The 27,604-nt window shown below is 37.9% G+C and overlaps 1 protein-coding gene across 2 annotated transcripts in view; it reads left to right on the forward strand.

The window, feature by feature from the left end:
- Window positions 1–27,604, forward strand: part of LOC135219579 (uncharacterized) — a 331,388-nt gene that overhangs the window by 28,674 nt on the left and 275,110 nt on the right. For both annotated transcript variants that reach the window (XM_064256461.1, XM_064256463.1), the window contains exon 2: window positions 8,260–8,328. In XM_064256461.1, coding sequence (XP_064112531.1) covers window positions 8,260–8,328 — 69 coding nt within the window. The remainder of the gene's footprint in view (window positions 1–8,259; window positions 8,329–27,604) is intronic.

Raw genomic sequence — 27,604 nt, forward strand, 5'->3', positions numbered from 1 at the left:
CTTCAGACCCTAACTTTATGGACTTCATGAAGTTTGCGGCTAACAAAGATGCTAACATTGATCCAACAAAACATCCTCTTCCTAGAATCAGATAAGAGAGTCAACTATTAGACAATATGACTCAGCTGTTAAAAAATTAGCATTCTTTTTTCCTGAAAGAATCAAACACTACAACATGACAGTTAACTTAGCTATATCCTTTTTCAGATCCTTGTTTTGAAAAAGGTTTAGCAGCTAGCACTATTACTACTCATAAATCGGCTTTGAAGAAGATCTTCCAGTTGGGTTTCCAGATAGACCTGACTGAATCTTACTTACGTCTATCCCTAAAGCCTGTGCTAGACTTAGACCTTCTCATAGGCCTACTGCAGTCTCATGGTTCTTAAATGATGTCCTCAAAACTAGCATCAGATACTGACAACTCGTCTTGTACATTCATAATGCTTCTTAGAAAGACGTTATTCTTATTAAGCCTAGATTCAGGAGCTAGAATTTCAGAACTGGTCGGCTCTATCCCAGAGATGCGGGTCATGTGGAATTCCTCCCTTCAGGAGAAGTTCTGCTTGCTCCGGATCGTAGTGTTTTTGGAACTAAAAAATGAGGATCCTCTTGCAAGGTGGGTCCTTGGAAAGTCATCCCACTTCCAAGCAAGATCCTTCTCTCTGCCCAGTATCAACTTTAAGAGCCTTTCTATCTCGCACATCCTCAAGATCCTCAGGTTCTCTCTTCTTCATGAGAGAAAAAGGTGGTGCTTTATCAGTAAAAGGAATTAGACAACAGATCCTTTACTTCATTAAACAAGCCAATCCTGATTCATTTCCAAAAGCACATGACATCAGAGGAGTAGCCACCTCAATTAACTACTTTCAACATATGAACTTCGAGGATCTTAAAAAAGTATACTGGATGGAAATCTCCGACAGTCTTTAAACGTCACTATCTAAAGTCCTTGGAATCTTTAAAAAAAAATTTTCTGCAGTAGCAGCAGGAAACATTGTTTCTCCTGATACTGTATAGTAGTCATAGTATAGATCCAGGTCTCCTTTCTACCTACCTCGTCCAACATGCCTCACCCTATCGCCATGCTACTCGGATACTCTAGCCTTAGCCGCTGAGATCATATTGGTGGATTGTCCCTTATTTTTTTGCTAGGGACATCCACACTATGTACTTATAATGTACTTCAGTGTACCTACCCTTATTTTTATGCTAGGGTAGGACACAATGTGTTTGTATATTATGTAAATACCTTATTTAAGTGAATCTATTTTGTTAAATTGCATTGCATTATTGTATATTACTATGTTTAATATAAGTTAATTTTAAGTGCTTTATATTATTGGCTTTCTTTTTATGCATTGTTTAGAATAAGTTAGCTTTAAGTACTTAATTTATATTCTGTAATATACCTGATTCACTATATTATACCTCTTTTTACAACTGATTTTCATTGTCCTTTTTCCCATCTTGTCTGTTTCTCTGGTACTCTTTCATAGGCCGACACGAGCTGAGCCCAGAAAAAGGATTTTGACGTAGGAAAAATCTATTTCTGGGTGATTGGCTCGTGTCGCCTATGAAACCCACCCTGTATTTGTTTGCCCTCCCTGCAGGACAAGATGTTCATAGATAAGGATGACCGCTAGGGCGCTGCTGTCCGTGGCGTCCACCTAGTAGTAGTAGTAGCGGCAGCATCACCCGTTAGTATCAGCTCTCTCTAGTGGGGATTTTGATTGGAAGGTCTAAATGGTGAATGTCTCGTGGTAGTGATCCCACTCGCCCCTATTCATACCGACACTTCTTTTATAGAGTGAGCGAGTCAGTTTTACTGACATTATTTTTAATTTTGTTTTTCTCTGGTAATTTTAGATCAATTTTACCTAGAAAGAATGATATTAAGGATCCTTCATAGGGCGACACGAGCCAATCACCCAGAAATAGATTTTTCCTACGTCAAAACCTCCTTTATATATATATGTATATATATACATATATATATATATATATATATATATATATATATATATATATATATATATATATATATATATATATATATATATATTGATCTGCAATGATATGCCACAGATGTCGGTTGGTAAACATCACACCTTCGTCGAGTCTCATTGATTGCCTTGATATCTTCCAAGTCCCCATCAATAGTTACTTCTGGTATGAAGGTTGAAGACGTTAGAACTCATAGTTGAATTTTAAGTTATATTTAGCAAAGCTGCATCACAAAGATAGCTGCAAGAAGATTTGGATAGGTCTTCAAGCGGAGAGGTGTAGTGGAAGTCTGATATACAATTATGTTTACAAGATCACAGTAGAGCGAAACGTTGCTCAATTTCATACACACAGATGAACATACGAATCTAGGTCTGTGATGCAAGCACAGACTGCTGATGGGAACGACAACATGTTTTCCCAAAGGGGCATTGTTGGTGTTACCTTTTTCAACATTAAAACGCTGACCCAGGTGTCTACAAACCAAGACGTTATACAAAGCGATTTCGGAGCAACTTCAAGGCAACGTCAACACAGCATCAGTAATACATTAACACTCCTGCAAGTTCTCATATGACCCCTTGGGTCATGGGTTTTGGTTAACCCTCTTACGCCGAAGCAGTAAAAAAAAAATTGTCTCCAGTGTGCCGGAGGTGTTTCAGAGTGAGCGCGGAAGCGGAAAAAATATTTTTTTCAAAAAATCACAGCGCGCTTAGTTTTCAAGATTAAGAGTTCATTTTTGGCTCCTTTTTTTGTCATTGGCTGAAGTTTAGTATGCAACTATCAGAAATGAAAAATATTTATCATAATCCAAATCATATATAAATAATGCGATATATGATAGCGCAAAAACGAAATTTCATATATAATTGTATTCAAATCGCGCTGTGCGCAAAACGGTTAAAGGTAACAAGTTACTTTTTTTTCGTTGTAATGTACACTAAATTGCAATCATTTTGGTATATAACACATTGTAAAACGATAAAAGCAACACAGAGAAAATGTTATCACAAAATAATGCATGAATTCGTAACGCGTGGACGTAAACAAATATTTTTTTCAAAAATTCACCATAAATCTAAATATTGTCCTAGAGACTTCCAATTTACTTTCAAAATGAAGACAAATGATGAATATTACTATACTGAAAGAGTATTAGCTTACAATTGCAGTTTTCGACCATATCTGACGAGTTAAAGTTGAACGAATGTCGAATTTTTTTATATATTTTATATGCAAATATTTCGGAAATAAGAAAAGCTACAACGTTCAAATATTTTTCGTTTTATTTTACATGAAATTGCGCACATTTTCATATATAAAACTCTATGAAATGCCTAGTATGAAACGGAGCAAATATTCCGAGAATGGTACATAAGCATTTCGGAGATTTGTGGCGGAGAATCCGCGCGCGGAAGGGAAGGAAAGATTTTTTTTTAATTAACCCCTTCATCATAAATCTAAATATTGTGCTAGAGACTTCGAATTTGTTTCAAGATGAAGATAAATGACTGAATATTACTAGACTGTTTGAGTTTTAGCTTACAATTGCGTTTTTCGACCATTTCGGTAGAGTCAAAGTTGTCGAACTTGGTTTTTTTCTATTTATCATGATTTATATGCAAATATTTCAAAAATGAGAAAAGCTACAACCTTCAATTATTTTTTGTTGTATTCTACATGAAATTGCGCACATTTTCATATATAAAACTTTATGTACGGCTAATTTAAAATGGCGCAAACATTACCACAATCGCACGTATGATTTTTTTGGAAGAGTTACCGCGCGGACGTAAAGAAAATGTTGTTTTTTTCATAAATTCACCATAAATCGAAATATTGTGCTAGAGACTTCCAATTTGTTGCAAAATGAAGGTAAATGCTTGAATATTACTAGAATATAAGCGTTTTCAGCTTACAATTGCGTTTTTCGACCATTTCGGTAGAGTCAAAGTTGACCGAAGGTTGAAATTTTGGCAATTATCGTTATTTATATGAAAATAACTCAAAAACTGATAAAAGCTACAACCATGGGTTGTTTTAGTGTATTGTGCATGAAATTGCGCACATTTCCATATATAAAAACTTTATTTATTTAACGGCTAATTTTAAAATGGTGCAAACATTACCACCCCCCCCCCACAATCGCATGTATGATTTTTTTCGGAAGAGTTACCGCGCGGACGTAAGGAATAATTGTTTTTTCCATAAATTCACCATAAATCGAAAAAATATTGTTCTAGAGGACTTCCAATTAGTTGCAAAATTAAGGTAAATGATTGAATATTACTAAAATATAAGAGTTTTAGCTTACAATTGCGTTTTTTTACCATTTCGGTAGAGTCAAAGTTGACCGAATGTTGAAATTTTGGCAATTATCGTTATTTATATAAAAATATCTCAAAACTGATAAAAGTTACAATCATGAGTATTTTATTGTTGTATTCTGCATAAAAGTGCGCACATTTTCATATATAATACTTCATGTAACAGCTAATTTACAATGGTACAAAAATTATGTCAAAATGACGAAATAATTTCCGAGATGTGGTCACAGATACTTTTTTAGTGCATCAGGAAAGAAATTCGGCGCATTGCGCGGCCTGCGTAACGAATTGTAAACAAAACAAACACCTTGATCCGTGAACTCCCAGCATCCCCCAAGGCGCGTGATTCAAAAGTTTTAGGCTGGTAGGCCTAAAAGTATTTTTCCGCGAATTTTAAAAAAAACTTTTTGTAAGTCGACGTAAAATACGTCCAGTCGGCACACGGGAGACAAAAAATGTCGACGTAAAATACGTCCAGTCGGCGTAAGAGGGTTAACAACATATTTCATCATTTATAGAATGTAGAATGTCAAAACACTTCTTTACTATATGTAACCTATACTATATATATATATATACATATATATAATATATATATATATATATATATATATATATATATATATATATATATATATATACATACACATACACACACACACACACACACACACACACACACAACAACAGATCCTCACGTGTGAAAATTCATGTGAGGATCCCTTATATACTCTACCCATGTGACCATTGTGGAATTGCACATAATATATACAGGCAGTCACCGTGTTATGAAGAGTTCGGCTTATGACATTCCGAGGTTAACGCGTTTTCAATTATATTCATCAGAAATTATTTCTAGGGTTACAACGCATGTTCCAGGGTTACAACATACATATACAACACTGATCTGGCAAATGAAATATGATACCAAAAATGCAAAATAATCAATATTTGAACTTTTTTTTATTTTTTGATGAAAAATGCAATAAGAATGCAGTTTACATAGTTTTCTATGCACCCAAAGCATTAAAAGTAAGATTTTCCTACGATTTTGAAGATATTCTGGCTTACGACGATTTTTGGCTTACAACCCGTCTCTAGAACGGAACCCCCGTCGTAACCCGGGGACTGCCTGTATATATATATATATATATATATATTATATATATATATATAATATATATATATATATATATATATATATATATATATATATATATATATAGTGTGTGTGTGTGTGTGTGTGTGTGTGTGTGTGTGTGTGTACACATACACACACACTCACTCACTCACACATATATACTGACAAAACATTCATATGGAAATATGGATTGTGAATTGGAAGCTGAGTGGTCTTTGCCATCAGAAAGATATATAAGTAAAAAACCAAGTCTCCTGGACACATGAACTGTGCTTAGTTAGGATTATATTCTGCTATCTGGGGGACCAGTCTAAAATTGGTGTAAGGAAACTATCCAACTGAGTAGAGTTTATTTCAATGTTTAGCTGGGTCACTCCCATTTTTACATGATATTTATCAGTGAATTGCACACAGGTTAGAATATGGTTTTTATAATTAACCCTCTTACGCCAAAGGGGTATAATAAAAATCGTCTCCCGTATGCCAAGGCGGTCTCGGAGTGAGCGCCGAAGCGGAAAAAATATTTTTTCAAATCACAGCGCGCTTAGTTTTCAAGATTAAGAGTTCATTTTTGGCTCCTTTTTTGTCATTGCCTGAAGTTTAGTATGTAACCATCAGAAATTTAAAAAAATATCATTATCATATATAAATAATGCGATATATGATAGCGCGAAAACAAAATTTCATATATAATTGTATTCAAATCGCCCTGTGAGCGAAACGGTCAAAGCTAACGAGTTAATTTTGTTTTCGTTGTATTGTACACTAAATTGCAATCATTTTGGTGTATACCACATTGTAAATCGATCAAAGCAACACAGAGAAAATATTATCACAAAATGATGCAAAAATTCGTAACGCGTGGACGTAAAAAAATGATTTTTTCAAAAATTCACCATAAATCTAAATATTGTTCTAGAGACTTCCAATTTGTTTCAAAATGAAGATAAATGATTGAATATTACTATACTGTAAGAGGTTTAGCTTACAATTGCAGTTTTCTACCATTTCGGACGAGTTAAAGTTGACCGAATGTCAAATTTTTTTAATATATTTTTTTATATGCAAATATTTCAAAAATGTGAAAAGCTACAACCTTCAATTATTTATTGTTGTATTCTACATGAAATTGCTCACATTTTCATATATAAAACTCTATGAAACGGAGCAAATATAACGATAATGCGACGTACACATTTTGGAGATTTGCAGCAGAGAATCCGAGCGTGGAAGGAAGGAAAGTTTTTTTAAAAATTCACCATAAATCTAAATATTGTGCTAGAGACTTCGAATTTGTTTCAAAATGAAGATAAATGACTGAATATTACTAGACTGTAAGAGTTTTAGCTTACAATTGCGTTTTTCGACTATTTTGGTAGTGTCAAATTTGACCGAACGTGGTTTTTTTCTATTTATCATGATTTATATGCAAATATTTTGAAAATGAGAAAAGCTACAACCTTCAATCATATTTTGTTGTATTCTACAGGAAATTGCGCACATTTTTTTTATATAAAACTTTATGTAACGGCTAATTTAAAATGGTGCAAACATTACGACAATTGCATGAAAAAATTTCTGATTTTTTTCGGAAGTTACCACGTGGACGGACGTAAGGAATTTTTTTTTATATATATAAATTCACCATAAATCGAAATATTGTGCTAGAAACTTTCAATTTGTTGCAAAATTAAGTGAAATGATTGAATATTACTAGAATATAAGAGTTTTAGCTTACAATTGCGTTTTTCAACCATTTCAGTAGAGTCAAAGTTGACCGAAGGTTGAAATTTTGGCACATTGTTATATATATGAAAATATTTCAAAACTGATAAAAGCAACAACCATGGGTTGTTTTTAGTTGTATTTTACATGAAATTGCGCACATTTTCATATATAAAACTTTATGTAACGGCAAATTTAAAATTGTGTAAAAATTACGACAATCGCACGAAAAAATTTATCGGAAGAGTTACCGCGTGGACGTAAGGAAAAAGTTTTTTTCATAAATTCACCATAAATCGAAATATTGTGCTAGAGACTTCCAATTTGTTGCAAAATGAAGGTAAATGATTGAATATTACTAGAATATAAGAGATTTAGCTTTCAATTGCGTTTTTCGACCATTTCGGTAGAGTCAAAGTTGACCGAAGGTAGAAATTTTGGCACTTATCGTTATTTATATGAAAATATTTCAAAACTGATAAAAGCTACAATCATGAGTATATTTTGTTTTATTCTACATGAAATTGCGCACATTTTCATATAAAATACTCCATGTAACGGCTAATTTAAAATGGTGCAAAAATTATGTCAAAGTGATGAAATAATTTCTGAGATGTGTCACTGATACTTTTTAGTGCGATAAGAAAGAAATTCGCACTTGCGCGTCTGCGTAACGATTGTAAACAAAACAACGCCTTGATATGTGAGCTCCCAGCATCCCCCAAGGCACGTGATTCAAAAGTTTTCGTGTGGTAGGCCTACAAGTATTTTTCCGCGTATTTTAAAAAAAACTTTTTTATGTCTACGTTTAATACGTCCAATCGGCACCCGCGAGACAATTTATCTCGACGTTTAATACGTCCAATCGGCGTAAGAGGGTTAATATATATTCATATTACTGTTACAGATCTCCACTTCTGTCCATTTGAAAATGCATATTATATATTCAGGTATGAAAGTTGGAAAAGGACTCATTCGGCCTTCAAAGCTGGTGAAAGGGCTTAATTTTCTGTTTGATGATGGTTAATTTGATATTGAGCTCTTTTTTTTCTTTTTTAACAGATCCAAAGAGAGGATACACCTCGTCCAAAGCCATACTCAAGTTTAAGTTTCTCTCTTCCAAAACTCCAAGTAAGTTAAAAAGTTATTTTTATTATATACCTGACGATAAACTCCATTCATATGAAACAAGCCAACAGTAGCTATTGACATGAAATTCAAGCTTCCAAAGAATGTGGGGTTCATTTGGATGAAGTAACAGATGAACAGAAATCCTAGGGAGGAGAGTGAGTACTCGGACTGAAACCCAAAAATTATTTACTATTAAGTTGTAAATAAAATAATAATGAATTCGTTAACCCTTAAACGCCGAGCCAGTATGTTTCCGAAAGTGTCTCCTGATGCTGGCGGGGTTCGGGAGTGAGCACCAAAGCTGAAAAAAGGTTTTTTTCAAAAAATAACAGCACGCTATTTCAAGATTAAGAGTTCATTTTTGGCTCCTTTTTTGCTCATTGCATGAAGTTTAGTATGCAACCATCAGAAAAGGAAAAAATATCATTATCATATACAGGCGGTCCCCGGGTTACGACAGTTCCGGCTTACGACGTTCCGAGGTTACTACGCTTTTTCTTAAATATTCAATGGAAAAATCCGTCCTGGGTTACGACGCTTGTTCCGAGGTTACGACGCTGACGCTTCCGACGCTCCGAGTTAACGACGCTTTTAAAAAACGCATACTATTATAAAAATCCTTTATAGTTTAGCACAGTATATTAATCAAAATAAGTTTCTGGTTAGATTACAACAAAAAAAAAAATTTTGATGGTTATTGATGATTTTCGACACTTTTATGTCATATTCTGTTTTTTAGTGACGACTCATATGCGGAACTAGTTTCCGAGCGAATGAATACATACTAGCTTGCGGTGCGCAAAGTTTACATATAACAGTCCAAAAGCGCAAATAATGAAAAAAATCATTGCTTGTTTCCAGTAATAATAACGAAACGAAGTTTCTGGTTAGATTACAACGCAAATTCCAAGTATCCAAAGAGAGACATTATCCAGTAATTTGATCAGAGAGAGAGAGAGAGAGAGAGAGAGAGAGAGAGAGAGAGAGAGAGAGATAGAGAGAGAGAGAGAGAGAGGCGTTCTTCGACTCTCCGAGTTAAGGACAGAGAAGTGTTCGTTTCGTTAAACGGCCTCTGTCTCATGCCAGTAAATGTTTTTTGATACTAATAATATAAGCCTATTTAAAGCTACGTTTACTTTAATTAGTCTATATGATACGTAAATGGTAATCAGCTGTTCTTGTAGCCCTCAAGATTTGGCAAAATCACTCCAGGTTGTACATAAAACTTCAAGAATGTAGTGTCACCAGAGGATTACAATAGTTTTTACCTTCAAGAACCAGCATTCTTTTATGAAAATAACTCCAGGTTGTACATAGAACTACAGGAAACAACATGTAATGTAACCAAAGGATTACAAGTAAGGTTTTTATAACTTTTTATTAGTTTTAAGACATATTTCCAAGCGTCGTTCCGGCTTACGACGATTTTCGGCTTACGACGCATCTCAAGAACGGAACCCTCGTCGTAACCCGGGGACTGCCTGTATAAATATTGGAATATATGACAGCGTGAAAAAAAATTTCATATATAATTGTATACAAATCACGCTGTAAGCAAAATGATTAAAGCTAATGAGTTCATTTTTTTCGTTGTATTGTACACTAAATTGCGATGATTTTGGTATTTAACAAATTGAAAAACGATCAAAGCACTACAGCGAAAATATTATCACAAAATGTTGCATGAATTCGTAACACGTGGACGTAAAAAAAAAGATTTTTTCAAAAATTCACCATAAATCGAAATATTGTGCTAGAGACTTCCCGTTTGTTGCAAAATGAAGGTAAATGATTGAATATTACTAGACTCTAATAGTTTTAGCTTACAATTTTGCATTTTTCGAATATCTCTGTTGAGTCAAACTTGACCGAATGTCGAATTTTGTCTAGTTATCTTGATTTATATGCATATTTTTCAAAAATCATATAAGCTACAGCCATGAGTTATTTTTTTTAATCTACATGAAATTGTGCACATTTTCATATATAAAACTATGCAACGGCTAATATAAAACGGTGCAAAAATTACGAGATACCGAGCGTGGAGTGAAGGAAAGTTTTGAAATATTCACCATAAATCGAAATATTGTGCTAGAGACTTCCCGTTTGTTGCAAAATAAAGGTAAATATTTGAATATTACTAGAATGTTAAGAGTTTTAGCTTAAAATTGCATTTTTTACCATTTTGGTTGAGTTACTTTTGAGCGAATGTTGAATTTTTTCTATTTATCGGGATTTATATGCAACTTTTTCAAAAATTATAAAAGCTACAGCCATGAGTTATTTTTTTTTTGTATTTTACATGAAATTGCGCACATTTTCATATATAGAACTCTATGCAATGGCTAATGTAAAATGGTTCAAAATTTACGACAAATTGACTCCAGCATTTCTGAGCGCAGAGGGAAGGAAAAAGTTTTTTTCAAAAAATTCACCATAAATCAAAATATTGTTCTAGAGACTTCCAATTTGTTGCAAAATGAAGGTAAATGATTGAATGTTACTAGAATAAGAGTTTAGCATACAAATTCGTTTTCTGGGCTCAGTTCGTGTCGCTGCGTGAAATAATCCTTTAGTTTATTATTTCTAAGGTAAATGAGCTAACAAATACAGAAGAAAAAACAAATCAAAGAAGATGTCAGTATAACTGACTCGCTCACCCAAAATAAAAGAAGGGTGTCGGTATGGTAACTGGGGCGAGTGAGACCACTACCACGAACTTCTTACCATTTAGAATTCTCCTATATCAAAATTCTCAACGAGAGAGCCGATCCACAGGTCGAGGCGGCAACTACTACCACTACAACCCACGCCACGCCAATCACCGCGCCTCGCGCCTCTGGTGGCCATCCTTTCAGTTAGCGGACGTATAACCACACATGTTTTCTTTCGCTCTGTGAATTGTGGATTTATCTTTTCCCCTTTTTCGAGATGGAACGTGCAGCGATTGCAGCAGCTAAGTTAAGTGCCCTGTAAAGGTTTGGATTTAGTTTCGTTCCATCCAGGTACCTGTATTTGCCGTTTTTTAGGTATAAATACGTGTTCCCCGTCTGGAGCATGGCGGCATTGTCCCGCCTCATGTTCGGTTAGCTTCTCGGTCCCCCATATCTGGAACCTTTCCTTTTCAATTATTCACATGTGGCTCTAGTCCTATTATCCATTTTATTCTGTGTGCTGTTTACATCGTTTTAGGGGATGTAGCCTACCCCTGGTGTTAGGTCATGCATGCATGTCTCTCTCTACCTACGTAGCCATTCCTTGTCCAGACCCTAGCCATTGCTCTCCTTATCGGCTTAGGCTAGCTCTGAGTGATAGACTTTCTTCCGAGTCAGTCGTGCACTCCTGGACGTCCTTTCTCTTTCACTCATTGTTTTTTTCCCTACTTTCGTTTATCGATGTATAGTTTTATTTGGTTAGCCTAGGGCGTCTAGCCTTATAGCCTGGGTCTCATTGGTCCTATGGTCCACGTTAGTTACAGTTTTGTTGCATCCTTTATTATCAGTTTTGTTGCATCATGTATTGTTGCTCCATCCTGGTCAGTTTGGTTGCATTAGACCCTTGGCTTCCGATCCAGTCGGTTGTGTTGTGTTATCGTACCTTGGTCCACTCGTGATCGCGGTACGGCTAGACGCCTGCCCCAGTCGCTTCCCCCCCTCCTCCTCTCGCCATAGAGTAGGAGGGAGGGATGTCTGTTCTCGCTCGCTCCATCCGGGCCTGGCTCCCTCTCTCCCTACGCGGAGGGAGTAGGGGAGTCTGGACAGACTGTTAGGCTGGGAGTGACCTTGTTCTCCCTTGTGCTCTGTGGTACCTCGGGTGGTGGCGGGGATGGGGGAGTTGGCCTCCCCTCTCCCTGGTTGCTCCGGCGTCCCGCTGTGTACACGGAAACTGATTTCTTCCCTCCTCGCTTTCCCCCCCCCCCCACTGAGGCAGCCTCGACGATTGCGACGATTCAACGTCAGGTAGCACAATGCATGAAGGAAGGACCAGGCCAGGATATCTCGGCGGAAGTCGCCCACTTTAGATATAATGTAGAGCCTATGGTAGGTGTGGATGACTTGTTGGTTGAGGTAGGATGTGGACGCTCAAGGGCTTGCTTCCCTTGGGCTTTTCTGGATCTTCTTCTCCTCCTTCTTCTTCTTCCTTCCAGGGCTTTAGGGGGCGGGGGCGGAGCTCCCGTATAGTGCACCCGACGCCTCTGTGGTTCCCAAGGTGAAAGGCCACAGGGCACAGAAAAACCCATAAGTAAGACGTCGTCGTCTAAAAAGACTTCTTCGGCGTCTTCAACTCATTAAGTCTCGGCTTCTCACCCTGGAGCAGAGAAAGTGAAAGAATCCTCTTCCTCGGCTTCACTTTCTAAAGGGTGGGTCGAGTAGCAAGTCCTCCAAAAGAGGGATCCCGTACTCCGGCGGAGTCGGTGGTCTCTCCTTCCTCTAAGGTAGTGCCTTTGGGTACCCCATCTGCTTCTGCGCCAGTACCTGGGATTTGTTTGATCCTGCTGGCATTTTCCGCCGGAATGATGCGAAGCAGGTGGGAGATCTGTAGGATCTTTGGAGATCCAGTATGGAGCAGATGTTTACTAAGCTGTCGGACAGGATGTCCACGCAAGAGAACCTCCTGTCGGGCTTCAATCAGGCTCCGCAAGCTGCTACTCCAGCACCTAGTGCAGGTCTCCTCCAGCTCCCTCCACATGATTCCCTCCCACCATTCTCCTTTCCAAGATGGTCTCATCTCCATCCCGGAGTGTGGAACTCGAAGGATTGAAGACTTCGAGTTCTACCCTGAGAATTTGCAGCCTCCATTCATCGGCAATGCCAGGCTGACGGAGTCGGCATTGAATAGGGAGGACAAGATCCCGAAGGAGACAGTTCTCTATTATAGGGATCAGGCACAGAGGGAATGGCTCCGCTGTCTCGAAGAATGGGACTGCATTAACACCAGGCTTCAAGCCTTTAAAAGCCCATTCACAATCTTCACGACGGAAGAGGAAGCACCACTTCCTTTCCTAACGAAGATTGCCAGCGTCACCGTACAAGCAGGCTTAAAAGGAGATCCTTTGCCGCAGCTGAGGGAGGCAGATCCCACATCACCTTTGTTCCCTTCGTTTGGCAATATGTGGGAGGATTTGCCAGCCACCTTCACAGTGGGAAAGTTTAAACCGGTCTGCTCTATGGATCAGTTCGGTGAAAAACTCCCAAGACTTCCGGACAACCTCATTCAAACAGAATTCGAGGCAAGGTCCAGGCTGGCAAGAACTCTTAATACGATGGTTATGACAGAAGTAGCGGCCCTTTCCTATGCATCGGAACCGCTCTTCAAGCTTTTGACTAAATCACAAACTTATACAGTCCAATCGGACTTGTATGAGTTTGTGGTTGCGAGAGTCAACTGCAGAAAGCATGTCCTCCAGGAAGCAACTATTTGGCATGAGCCAAATAAGTTGCTTTCCTCCAACATCTGGGGGGCGGACCTCTTCCCAGAGTCAGCGGTCAAAGAGGTCCAAAATGAGGCTACGAGACTCAACCAGAGTCTCAAAGATCGTTGGGGCCTCTCCGCTAAGAGAAAGCAGGACTCGTCTGCTTCGGGTAAGAAACTGAAAAAGTCAAAGAGGTTTCAACCCTATCAGAAGAAACCTCAGCACTTTGTTCAGGCGGTCTCAGCTGTCCCAGTCACCCAACCAGGACAAGCTGCCACGTCGAAGAGCCAAACTCAACCTATCCTCCTGATCTCACCTCAGGCTCAGCCATCCACCTCTTACGCTGTCTCCCCGGCGTTCAACCAAGTGTATGAAGGCCAGGCCTTTCAGCACTTCAACCGGTTTGCCAGGGGAAGTAGAGCCAGAGGAGCGTTTCGTCAGAGAGGATCAGGCAGAGTTATCAACAGAGGGAAACACTTCCGTGGAGGCCGTGGAGCTCACCCAGCACAGCAGCAGTGAGATCCCCAAGGTAGGAGGGAGGCTGTTCCTCTTCCGTCATCGGTGGGGGTTCAGCAAATGGGCACAAAGTATTATGTCAAAAGGTCTGGGTTGGAGTTGGATCAAGGGCCCCCCTCCACCCAGACCATTCCTTCAACTTCCATCGAAGGAATTGACAGATTATGTGGAGGAACTCCTTCAGAAAGGAGCAATATCGAGAGTCAAGCATTAAAATTTCAAGGTCGCTTGTTCAGCGTGCAAAGAAAGGCTCATTAAAAAGAAGAGTAATCTTAGACTTGTCCCCAGTTAAACTTATTCATTCGCTGCGACAAGTTCAAAATGCTGACCATCTCGCAGGTACGGACCTTACTTCCCCGTGGGGCCGTTCACACCTCTATCGATCTTACAGACGCATACTATCATATCCCAATAGCGAGACACTTTCGCCCTTATCTAGGCTTCAAGCTAGGGGACCAGACATTCTCATTGAAAGTGATGCCCTTTGGACTGAACGTAACTCCCAGGGTATTCACGAAATTAGCGGAAGTAGTCGTTCAGCAACTAAGGTCGCAAGGGATAATGGTAGTAGCATACCTCGACGATTGGTTGATCTGGGCGCCAACCGTCGAGAATGACCGAAAAGCCACAAAGAAAGTAATTCAGTTCCTGGAATATCTGGGGTTCCAGATAAACAAGGGAAAATCAAGACTCACTCCGGAGTCCCGATTTCATTGGCTAGGCATCAAATGGGATTTATCCTCCCACAATCTGTCAATTCCAATAGCCAAGAGGAAGGAAATAATGAAGTCAGTAAAGCAATTTCCAAAGTACAAATATGCTTCAAGGAGAAACCAGGAAAGGATCCTAGGTTCTCTACAGTTTGCCTCAGTAACAAACATCTTGATGAAAGCCAAACTGAAAGACATAAACCGGATCTGGCGCTCAAGAGCAAATGTCAGATCTCGGGACAAGTTGTCAGCAATCCCGCAAATCCTTCGGAACCATCTGCGTCCCTGGACACAGATGAAGAATCTGTCCATGTCGGTACCTCTTCAATATCCTCCTCCGGTAATAACTATCCACAAGACGCGTCATTAAGCAGCTGGGGAGGGTACTCTCAGTTCAAGCAGGTTCAGGGAACTTGGTCACCACAGTTCCACCAGCTTCACATAAACGTATTGGAAGCCATGGCAGTGTTCCTGACCTTCAAGAGGCTCCTCCCACCAAAGAACTCTCATGTAAATTGGTTCTGGACAGCGCAGTAGTGGTACACTGCATCAACAGGGGAGGTTCCAAATCAAGACATCTAAACCATGTCATGATAGCCATCCTTTTCCCTGGCGGCAAGTACAAATGGCACCTCTCTTCCACACTTGGCGGGAGTAAGGAATGTGATAGCAGACGCTCTATCCCGGTCAGTTCCCTTGGAGTCAGAATGGTCTCTGGACAACAGTTCGTTTCAATGGATACGCCAGAGTGTCCCAGGTCTCCAAGTCTATCTCTTCGCTTCTCAAGCGAACCACAAGCTTCCGTGCTATGTGGCTCCCAACCTGGACCCTCTGGCATATGCCACAGACGCTCTGTCCATAGACTGGAACCAGTGGAAGAAGATTTACATCTTTTCCTCCAGTGAATCTTCTTCTGAAGTTCTGAACAAACTCAGGACTTTCAAGGGACAAGTGGCCACTAGTAGCACCGGTAACCTGGCCGAAGAGCAATTGGTATCCCCATGCTTCTGGAATTGGGGGGTCTTCGCCCCCATCGGATTCCCAATCCCAGACTCTCTCAGTCAGTACAAAGAATAAGACTGTGTTCGCTTCCTCAGGAGTTCTCAAAGCCCTAACTTTATGGACTTCATGAAATTTGCGGCTAAAAAAGATGCAGGTGTAGATCCCCAGAATATCCTTTTCCTGGAATCAGATAAAAGGGATTCAACTTTGAGGCAGTATGATGCTGCAGTTAAAAAGTTGGCATCTTTCCTGAAGGAATCAGACATCAAAATCATGACTATCAATTCAGCTATATCCTTTTTTAGGTCCTTGTTTGAAAAAGGGTTAAGCAGCTAGCACTATTACTACAAATAAATCAGCCTTGAAGAAGATCTTTCAAAATGGGTTTTAACATAGACTTAACAGATTCCTATTTTTCGTCTATTCCCAAGGCTTGTGCTAGACTTAGACCTTCTGTAAGGCCTACTTCTGTGTCATGGTTTTTGAATGATGTCCTCAAATTGGCTTCAGATACTGACAACTCAACTTGTTCGTTTATAATGCTCTTAAGAAAAACATTATTTTTGCTAAGCCTGGCTTCAGGAGCTAGAATTTCAGAACTGTCGGCTCTGTCCAGAGATACGGGACATATAGAATTTCTCCCCTCAGGAGAAGTTCTACTCTCCCCGGATCGCAACTTTTTAGCTAAAAATGAGGATCCATTATTGAGGTGGGAACCTTGGAGAGTCATTCCTCTTCCTCAAGACCCTTCTCTTTGTCCAGTAATGACCTTACGAGCCTTTATGTCTAGGACATCCTCCTCCTCTTTGGGTCCCCTCCCCTTTTAGGAGGAGGAAAAGGGTGGCACTTTATCAATGTTAAAGGCATAAGACAACAGATCCTCTACTTTATTAAACAAGCAAACCCTGAATCTATCCCTAAGTTACATGATGTCAGGGCAGTAGCCACCTCAATTAACTATTTCTAACACATGAACTTTGATGACTTGAAAAAGTATACTGGATGGAAATTGCAGACAGTGTTTAAGCGACACTATTTGAAAGTCCCAATAGAATCTCTTAAATTTCAGCAGTGGCAGCGGAAACATAGTTTCCCCTGACTCTGCCCAGTAGTTATAGTTGAAGATCCAGATCTCCTTTCTGCCTGCCTCACTTAACATTTCGTCCATCCTACCGTACTGCTCTACACTTCGCCTTTATCCTTAGCTGCTCATATGAATGGCTTAGTGTGTCCCTTTTTTTTTTTGCTAGGGTCACCCACAAATGTTTGTATATAGATAAGCTTAACGAGTGTGGTTCCCTTATTTTTATGCTAGGGTCCCACACTCTCATCTCACAATGGTTTGATACTTTGTAAAATTTCAATAATTGTATATGTGAAATTTATTGAGTGTGTTCCCTTATTATATTGTTAACATTACACACACTGTCATATAATAATATTTTCATGCCTTGTAACATTTTATATGAATTTTGTAATAATTTTTACATAGTTGTAAGGTATAATTACTATGATTTATCTCACATTTAGAGATTAACTGGATATGTTTACTTGTAAATCTGTATTGCTTTTTTCATAAGTTTCTATTGGATGTTATCATTTTATATCCATGACCTTTTATTTAAATTATAGTACTGTAGATTTAATTTTTAGTTTATTGAGAACCCTCTTGTATTTTCTCCAATCTTGTGCTATTTCTCTGGTACTATTTCACGCAGCGACACGAACTGAGCCCAGAAAAAGGATTTTGACGTAGGAAAAATCAATTTCTGGGCGATTGGTTCGTGTCGTGTCGCCCAGTGAAATCCTACCACTGCCCTGCCCTGCTGCCCAAGATTGCCTGCTAACTGTGGTGATCGGCGTGGCGTGGGTTGTAGTGGTAGTAGTTGCCGCCTCGACCTGTGGATCGGCTCTCTCATTGAGAATTTTGATATAGGAGAATTCTAAATGGCAAGAAGTTCGTGGTAGTGGTCTCACTCGCCCCAGTTATACCGACACCCTTCTTTTATTTTGGGTGAGCGAGTCAGTTATACTGACATCTTCTTTGATTTGTTTTTTCTCTGGTATTTGTTAGCTCATTTACCTTAGAAATAATAAACTAAAGGATCTTTCACTGGGCGACACAAACCAATCGCACAGAAATAGATTTTTCCTACGTCAAAATCCTTTTTTTTGACCATTCGGTCAAGTGAAAGTTGACCGAATGAAATTTTTTCTATTTATATATGCAAATTTTAAAAAATTATAAAAGCTACAACCATGAGTTATTTATTGTTGTATTCTACATGAAATTGTGTACATTTTCATATATAAAACTCTATGTAACGGCTAATATAAAACGGTGCAAAACTTACGACAATGTGACTCAAGCATTTCAGAGATTTGCGGCCGAGATACCGCATGTGGAGGGAAGGAAAGTGTTTTTCAAAAATTCACCAAAAATGAAAATATTGTGCTAGAGATTTCCCGTTTGTTGCAAAGTGAAGGTAAATGATTGAATATTACTTGACTGTAATAGTTTTAGCTTACAATTGTGTTTTTTGACCATTGCAGTCGAGTCAAAGTTGACCGAAGGTTGAATTTTTTCTATTTATCGAGATTTATATAAACATTTTTCATAAATGATAAAAGCTACAACCATTAGTTATTTTTTGTTGTATTTTACATGAAATTGCTCACATTTTCATATATAAAACTCTATGTAACGGCTAATATAAAACAGTGCAAAAATTACAACAATGTAACTCAAGCATTTCCGAGATTTGCGGCCGAGATACCGCGTGTGGAGGGAAGGAAAAAGTTTTTTTTTTAAATTTACCATAATTCAAAATATTGTGCTAGGGACTTCCAGTTTGTTGCAAAATGAAGGTAAAGGATTGAATATTACTAGACTAATAGTTTTAGCTTACAATTGAGTTTTTTACCATTGCGGTCGAGTCAAAGTTGACCAAAGGTTGAGTTTTTTCTATTTATCGAGATTTGTAATAGTTTTAGCTTACAATTGCGTTTTTTGACCATTGCTGTCGAGTCAAAGTTGACCGAAGGTTGAGTTTTTTCTATTTATCGAGATTTATATAAACATTTTTCATAAATGATAAAAGCTGCAACCATGAGTTATTTTTTTTTTATTCTACATGAAATAGCACACACTTTCATATATAAAACTGTGTAACGGCTAATATAAAATAGTGCATGACATGAATTACAAAGATTTTAAAATTATAGGCCAATCCCCTAACGAACAGCATTTAGCTATTTTAGAATCACTTTTCATTAAACAACTCGTTCTGCAGTTGAACACCCAGTCTTCCTCAACACCTCTCTGTATCTCTCGTAAGTTCAAGTCGAAGCTGACCCGGCCCGAATGTCACTCGGTCTGTGCTTTCAGCACCTTATGGTATTGACTCCTCCCTACTCGATTGCTTTTTAATATTGTTAACTTTTAAGCTTTTTAATATGTATTCCAAGTTTGTGATTTTAACTTTTTGTTTTATCTCTCTTTTAGCTTGATAATGGGACTTTTATGTCTTGAAACGTCGCTACAATAAAAGTACATGTAATGGGAATAAAGGATTGTTCTTCACCTGTTCTATCGACTGATGTACTACTGTTGATAGAACCGCCTTTCAATTTTCACAAATATATATATATATATATATATATATATATATATATATATATATATATATATATATCATTCAAGCTACAAATGATCCTTTAATATCTAATTCGCGCTACCTCGGAATTGATATATTTTCATATATGTTTACCCATTTTCATATATGTACCGAGGGGGAATTTTTTTAGTTGATAATAATTCGTATCCCCATGGGATCGAACCACCGTCCAGTTGGACGGGAACAAAATCAGGATAGGACAGTGACGCTACGAACGGCTATCTTGATAGCCGTTTCGGTAGCGTCACTGTCCGATCCTGATTTCGTTCCCCGTCCAACTGGACGGTGGTTCGATCCCATGGGGGTACGAAAATTATTATCAACTAAAAAATTCCCCCTCGGTACATATATGAAAATACATCAATTCTGAGGTAGAGCGAATTAGATATTAAAGGACATTTGTAGCTCAAATGATTTTTATATGAATCACGGTCGATGTGATAAATATTCCCACTATATATATATATATACATTATATATATATATATATATATATAGACACACACACACACACAGTGTTCCCTCCGTATTCGCCGGGGATGTGTACCAGGGGATCCCCGCAAATAGGCGCAAAAACCGCGAATAGTTAGACTCCCCTCCCCTCTAAAAATGCCCATATCTGCCTATCTTGAAAGTTCAAATACCAAATGTAATACTTGAAGTAATCATCCTACATCAAAGATACCATTTGAATTGGTTATTATTATTAATTGATTCCAAAGTCATCTTAAACATTTTACAATTAGAAAATATATAAACAACCAAATAACAGAGAGAGAGGAGTGAAGAGCGAGAGAGGAGAGAGAGAGAAGAGAAGAGAGAGAGAGAGAGGGGAGAGGGAGGGAGAGAGAGAGAACTCCGTTACTAGAAATCAATACGATTGAAAGGAACTTCTATAGCAACAACCTTATTTCCCCTCCAATAAATACATATATATATTCCCGAGAAGGGAAAAGAGAGGACGTGAACAAGTTTATGTTTTGTATATTCAATTCTTTTTGCTGAGAGAGAGAGAGAGAGAAGAGAGAGAGAGAGAGAGAGAAGAGAGAGAAGAGAGGACCAAATTGAGAAAACTTATGTAACATCCCTACATCAAATTTACCTTTAAGTTATTATCATAATTAAGTGTATTGATCTTAAGTAGACCTGTATCAATATAATTTCAAAGTAATCCTAGAACATTAGTACCCTTAAAAGGGGTAAAAAAATTTTTAAAGAAAGAAAACCCCCCCGTACTTTACATACATACGGTACTTCTAACACTTGCAGGCAGAAGAGAAGAGGAGAGATCGAAGAGGGAAGAGAGAGAGAGAGTAGAGAGAGAATGAGAGAGAGAGTAGAGAAGAGTTGTTCCTTACAGTATTTTAAAAGAGTGAACAAATGGTAAAGATTAATTGTTTTTTACAAATACTTTGCATATGAATTTTGTAATTACATTTATAGTAATTAGGATTACCACATTCAGTATTATTATTGGAAAATATTAATAATAAATTTTATTACATGCATGTACCATAAAAAAGGATCTCCTCAGTTAAGAGAGAGAGAGAGAGAGGAGAGAAGAAGGAGGCAGGAGGAGAGAGAGAAGAGAGAGAGAGAGGAGCGGAGAGCGAGACCATTGTATGGCACTGTTTACTTGACATAAATTTTGACAGCTTCCCAGGCTCGCCGAGTGTCCACTTGAGGGTTACGAGAAGGTATGGGAAATTGATGACAGAAAAAGACGAAGGAAAAGAATTTTCATTTGGAAGTTAAGTTATTAGCATTATTTTATTATTTGAAACATAAAATTTAACCTTTAAAACGCCGGAAGCGGTAATTTTAAAAATCGTTCTCTTCTTTGTTTCCGGCGGCCATTCGCGAGTAGAGTGCTGAAACGGAAAAAAATGATTTTTTTTTTCAGAAAAAATTTACAGCACGCTTATTTTGTTTTCAAGATTAAGGAGGTTCATTTTTCGTCTCCCTTTTTTTGTCCATTGCCTGAAGTTTAGGTATGCCAGAGCCAATTCAGAAACTGAAAAAAATATCATTATCATTCTAAACAATATTGGGATATATGGATCCCGCAAAAAAAAAAAAAATTTCATATATAATTGTACAGGCAGTCCCCAGGTTACGACGGGGGTTCCGTTCTTAAGACGCGTCGTAACCTGAAAATCGTCGTAAGCCGGAACGACGTTGGAAAAATGTCTTAAACTAATAAAAAGTTATAAAAACCTTACTTGTAATCCTTTGGTTACACTACATGTAGTTTCCTTAAGTTCTATGTACAACCTGGAGTTATATTTTCATCAGAAAATGCTGGTTCTTGAAGGTAAAAACCTTATTGTAATCCTTAGGTTACAGTTACACTACATGTATAGTTTCCTGAAGTTTTATGTACAACCTGGAGTTATATTTTCATCAGAAAATGCTGGTTTTTGAAGGTAAAATCCTTATTGTAATCCTTTGGTTACACTACATGTATAGTTTTGTGAAGTTTGATGTACAACCTGGAGTTATATTTTCATCCAAAAATGGTGGTTCTGGAAGGTAAAAGTATACACAATTAGTACAAAATACTACACAAAGTCCTGAATGCAATATATAAATTAGAGTATATCAAGAGTAAAAGAGTTAATGTATGTATAATTCCTTACTTTTAAAGTTGTCGTGCTATGTAACCCTGGACAAAGTTTTATGTGGCCACATAGCCTACATCATTCAGGGGGTTCTGGGATTCTGGAATGTACAAAAAATTATGTAAGGAAGTCCTCTATGCATAGCAAGTTACATACAGTATACCATACAGTGGTTTATAGATATAACATATATAAAACTTAGTTAATGTATGTATAATTCCTTACTTTTTGTTTAAAGTTGTCTTGCTATGTAAATCTGGACAAAGTTTTATGTGGCCACATAAAGTTGTCTTGCTATGTAAATCTGGACAAAGTTTTATGTGGCCACATAGCCTACATCATTCAGGGGGTTCTGGGATTCTGGAATGTACAAAAAATATTATAGTACATATGTAGTAAGTCCTCTATGCATAGTAAGTTACATACAGTAATACCATACAGTGGTTTAGTATAAGATATGTACATATAACATGTATAAAACTTAGTTAGAAATTCCTTTCATACTTACCAACTTTGAGTGAGTCTCAAAGCTGTTAGCTAGGTTGTCTTAAACTAATAAAAAAAGTTATAAAAACCTTACTTGTAATCCTTGGTTACACTACATGTACTTTCCTGAAGTTTGATGTACAACCTGGAGTTATATTTTCATCCAAAAATGGTGGTTCTGGAAGGTAAAAGTATACACAATTAGTACAAAATACTACACAAAGTCCTGAATGCAATGTGTTAATTAGAGTATATCAAGAGTAAAAGAGTTAATGTATGTATAATTCCTTACTTTTAGTTTAAAGTTGTCTTGCTATGTAACCCTGGACAAAGTTTTATGTGGCCCCATAGCCTGCATCATTCAGGGGGTTCTGGGATTCTGGAATGTACAAAAAATATTATGTAAGTAAGTCCTCTATGCATAGTAAGTTACATACAGTAATATGAACCTACAGTGGGTTTATAAGATATAACTGTATAAAACTTAGTTAGAAATTCCTGCATACTTACCAACTTTTAGTGAGTCTCAAAGCTGTTAGCTAGGTTGTTGGAGATGGAGATGGAGGTAGTATGCATGTGTAAGGAGCCTGCAATGATAAGGATGAATTCCATACCTAACTTCAGTGTGCTTTATACAGATGACAGTGTGAGGAGTGGACAAAGAGGCAGGTAGAAGTGTACTGACTTTTATTACAGGCAAGGGAAATATAAACATACAGCATGCGGACGGAAATGTGGTTACCGACCCGCGAGAGAATAAAAGTGGGTCGGCGAGACCCGATTTGTGTTTCTTGAGAGACATATATCAAAATATAAAAGTACACAAAATATGGTTATACAAGCTTTATATCACTGGCGGAAAACCCGCTGAATGCTCTCGCGGAGGGAAGTAAGAACAAACGCGAATGATGAATACATACAGAGAAAATTGTGGATAAGCGTTGTCCTTACAACAGGCTGGATGAGAGAGCTTGAAAAGATGATGGGCAGTCTGGAATGATGTAGATATTAAAGGACAGTATGTAACCAGTTAAGTACAAAATGTACTGTTCCATAATTACAATTTAGTACTGTATATGTACACATTAAAAACAATTGAGAATTCCTTACCTTTAGCGAAATGAAGAGATGTAGGCTATGTAGAGGTCTGGTTTATGTAAGTCACAAAGTGCATGTCAGTCTGGAATGATAATGTACATATGATTAGTAAAGTAGTACACTATGTATGTAGTATGTACATAGTTATTACATATGTATATTATAAACATTCATAAAAAAAAGTGTTCTTACCAAATGCTAGTGGTTGGCTTGCTAACTGGGATGGGCATATGGTAGATGAGAGTGGCTGGGCTATGGAGTGGGATGTGCAGGTGCTTGGGAGTCTGGAATGATAAAAATAAAAATGATAGAGTATGTATTAACTACTGCACATATATTTATACGGTTTGACATATGTACAAAATAAAAAATGAAGAATTCTTTTACCTGATGGAGTTGGAGAGGTGATACTAGTCGTATCAACTGATTTTGGCTCTGAAGAGGCTACATCTAGATCTGGAAATAATGATAGGGTACATAAATAAGGTGGATGTAGTATTTAGTGTACATATGTACACTTTATAAAATTTCTATTAGAAATTTATAAAACATTTTAAAAATTTGTTAAGGATTCCTTACCTGATGAATAGGGCGAGACATCCAAACCATGGAGAGGCTCAGGGTCATCTGGGTCATCGTCACTATCACAGGGGTCTGGAATGATACAAAAAGAAAAATATTAGGTTATGCAACATCAAACACATTGTAGTAGTGTATGGTATGTCATAATGTAGTAACAATTTCTAACATGAAAAATGAGAAAAATGAAATTTCTTACCTGATGGAGGGGGACGGGCTGCTACAGAGGGTCCAGGTACAGGGGGATCTGGAATTGTCACCACTTCTGCAATAAAATACAAATGATGAAAATTAATGAAGTTACAATTTACTGTAACATTTAGTATATGTTACATTAAAAAATTAACACATTTTATATTACAGTATGTAAACAAAATAAATTAATAAAAGAGTTCAGATTTCCTTACCAGGACTAGGAGTGGGAAGTGGTGTACTGGAGACTTGTGAATGAAAGTGTCAAGCCCTGGACTGCACATTTTCTTCATCTGCTTCTCCTTCAGTCTCCTTGTAGAACGTCACCAAATCCATGATCCATCTCCTGATTTTGTCAAACCGGCAACGTTAGGGTCTTCTCCCTCGAAAGAAGCCAAGGCTCTCTCCAGATGAGTAAAACCCTCTGACAAGCCTTTCAGTTATGTAGCCTGGGTTTTGGCTTTGGCACCTCTAACTCCTCCTCAATCATCTGCTGCTCCAGCTCAAGGAGGTCCTCTGCTGACAATTCCTCAGCCTCTCTCCATGGGATGCCAGCAGCTCTGTAACATCAGCAGGTTCAAGATCTAGTTTCAGCCTCTTGCTTAGCCTACGATTTTCTCGTCACAGTCTCGACGTCTTCTGCCTGTCAAAGCCTTCAAAACTGTGCACAAACTGTGGGACACAGTTTCTTCCAGGCCCCATTTAGTGGTCGTCTTGACCTCGTCCCAAGCACTTGCAATATTCCTGACTGCATCAGCAATGTTGTAGTCCCTTCCAAAAACTGTTTCAAAGTCAACTCCTTGTTACCTTGCGATGGCCCTCAAAAGCAGAGCGTATTGTCCTTCTAAGGTAGTATGCCTTAAAGTTAGCAATTATTCCCTGGTCCATCGGCTGTATCAGTGATGTGGTATTGGGTGGGAGGTACACCAACTTCACATTAGGGTGCATGTTGCTCAAATTTGAAGGGTGACCAGGGGCATTGTCTAAAACTAAAAGCACCTTAAAAGGCAGACCCTTCGAAGAAATGTACGTTCCACTGCTGGCACGAAATGGTCATTGAACGAATCTTCGAAGACCATCAAGGTAACCCAAGCCTTCTTGTTAGACTTCCAAATCACAGGGAGTTGACTCTTGAAAGTGCCCTGAAAGCCCCTGGGATTCTCGGCCAAATACACCAGCAAGGGCTTAAGTTTCAAATCACCACTTGCATTGGCCCTAAACAGCAAAGTCAGTCGCTCCTTACCAGCTTTATGGCCAGGTGCTGACTTTTCCTCCTTGGAAAGGTATGAACAGTTGGGCATTCTTTTCCAAAATAAGCCAGTCTCATCTACATTAAAAACTTGGTCAGCCGTGTAACCACCATCCTTAATTATTTCAGCCAAACCACTAGGAAAACTTTCTGCTGCTTCGCTATCACTAGCAGCTTCACATTATGCAAATTTGCACGAGCCTTAAAACGGTTAAACCAACCTCTACTCGCGGAAAATTCAACACAAGCACTGCCTTTTCTCCAAATTTTTTCACTACTGCCTCATGCAGCTCTCTAGCCTTCTCCTGGATCACACTTAAGCTCACCGGAACACATCACTGGTTCTGGTCCTCTTGCCAGATCATCAGCAACTTCTCCATTTCCACAATGCTCTGGCTATGTTGCTTCTCATTGATCACCGTTGCCTTCATCGGTGGAGCATCCTTAAAGTGCTTGAGAATGCGTTCCTTATCCTTCACTATGGTTACCCCACCGTCGTCCTGCTCAGGCAGCAAAGCAGACCTATCTCGTTGGTCTCTCCCTTGGCAGGAGTAAGCAAAAAGGAAGAACCAAGTGATAAAAAACAGAAAGTTGAAAGCAAAAAGGAAGAACTAAGTGATGAAAAACAGAACGTTGATAGTGGTGATGAAGTTGAAATTCTGTAAAAAAAAAAAAAAAAAAAAAAAAAAAACAAAAAAAAAAAAAAAAAAAAAAAAAAAAAACTACATAAAGTAAAAAAAAAAAAAAAAAAAGTTAAAAATAAAAAAAAGAAAAAGAAATTTTTAATTTTTAGATCTTTTTGTAAGTTAAGTGTTACGTGTTTTTGTTAATGTGTTTCGTAAATTTTAGTTTTATAGTTTTCTTAAATTTTTTATGTGTTTTTCGTAAAGTTAAGTGTACGTACGTACGTACGTTATCTGCCGTTTGTCCTCCTCCTCTGCCGCCACTTTCGGAGATAGCCTCACTCGAAAGATAAGCTTCCACATTTTACATTACAGTAATAATATTTCTTGTACACTAACCCTCTTACGCTGACTGGACGTATTTTACGTCGACATTTTTTGTTTCCCATGTGCCGACTGGAGGTATTTTACGTCGACTTGCAAAAGTTTTTTTTAAAATTCACGGAAATATACTTATAGGCCTACCAGCCCAAAACTTTTGAATCACGCGCCTTGGGGGATGCTGGGAGTTCACGGATCAAGGTGTTGTTAAGTTTACAATTGTTACGCAAGCGCGAATTTCTTTCTTGCCGCACTAAAAAGTATCTGTGACACATCTCTTAAATTATTTCGTCACTTTGACATAATTTTTGTACCATTGTAAATTAGCCGTTACATGAAGTATTATATATGAAAATGTGCGCATTTTTATGTAGAATACAACAATAAAATACTCATGATTGTAGCTTTTATCAGTTTTGAGATATTTCATATAATAACGATAATTGCCAAAATTTCAACCATTCGGTCAACTTTGACTCTACCGAAATGGTCGAAAAACGCATTGTAAGCTAAAACTCTTATATTTTTAGTAATATTCATCATTTACCTTAATTTTGCAACTAATTGGAAGTCTCTAGCACAATATTTTGATTTATGGTAAATTTATGAAAAAACTTTTTCCTTACGTCTGCGCGGTAACTCTTCCGAAAAAAATCATACATGCGATTGTGGTAATGTTTGCACCATTTTAAAATTAGCCGTCATATAAAGTTTTATATATGGAAATGT

Source organism: Macrobrachium nipponense, chromosome 1 (assembly GCF_015104395.2).
Source record: "Macrobrachium nipponense isolate FS-2020 chromosome 1, ASM1510439v2, whole genome shotgun sequence".
NCBI lineage: Eukaryota > Metazoa > Arthropoda > Malacostraca > Decapoda > Palaemonidae > Macrobrachium > Macrobrachium nipponense.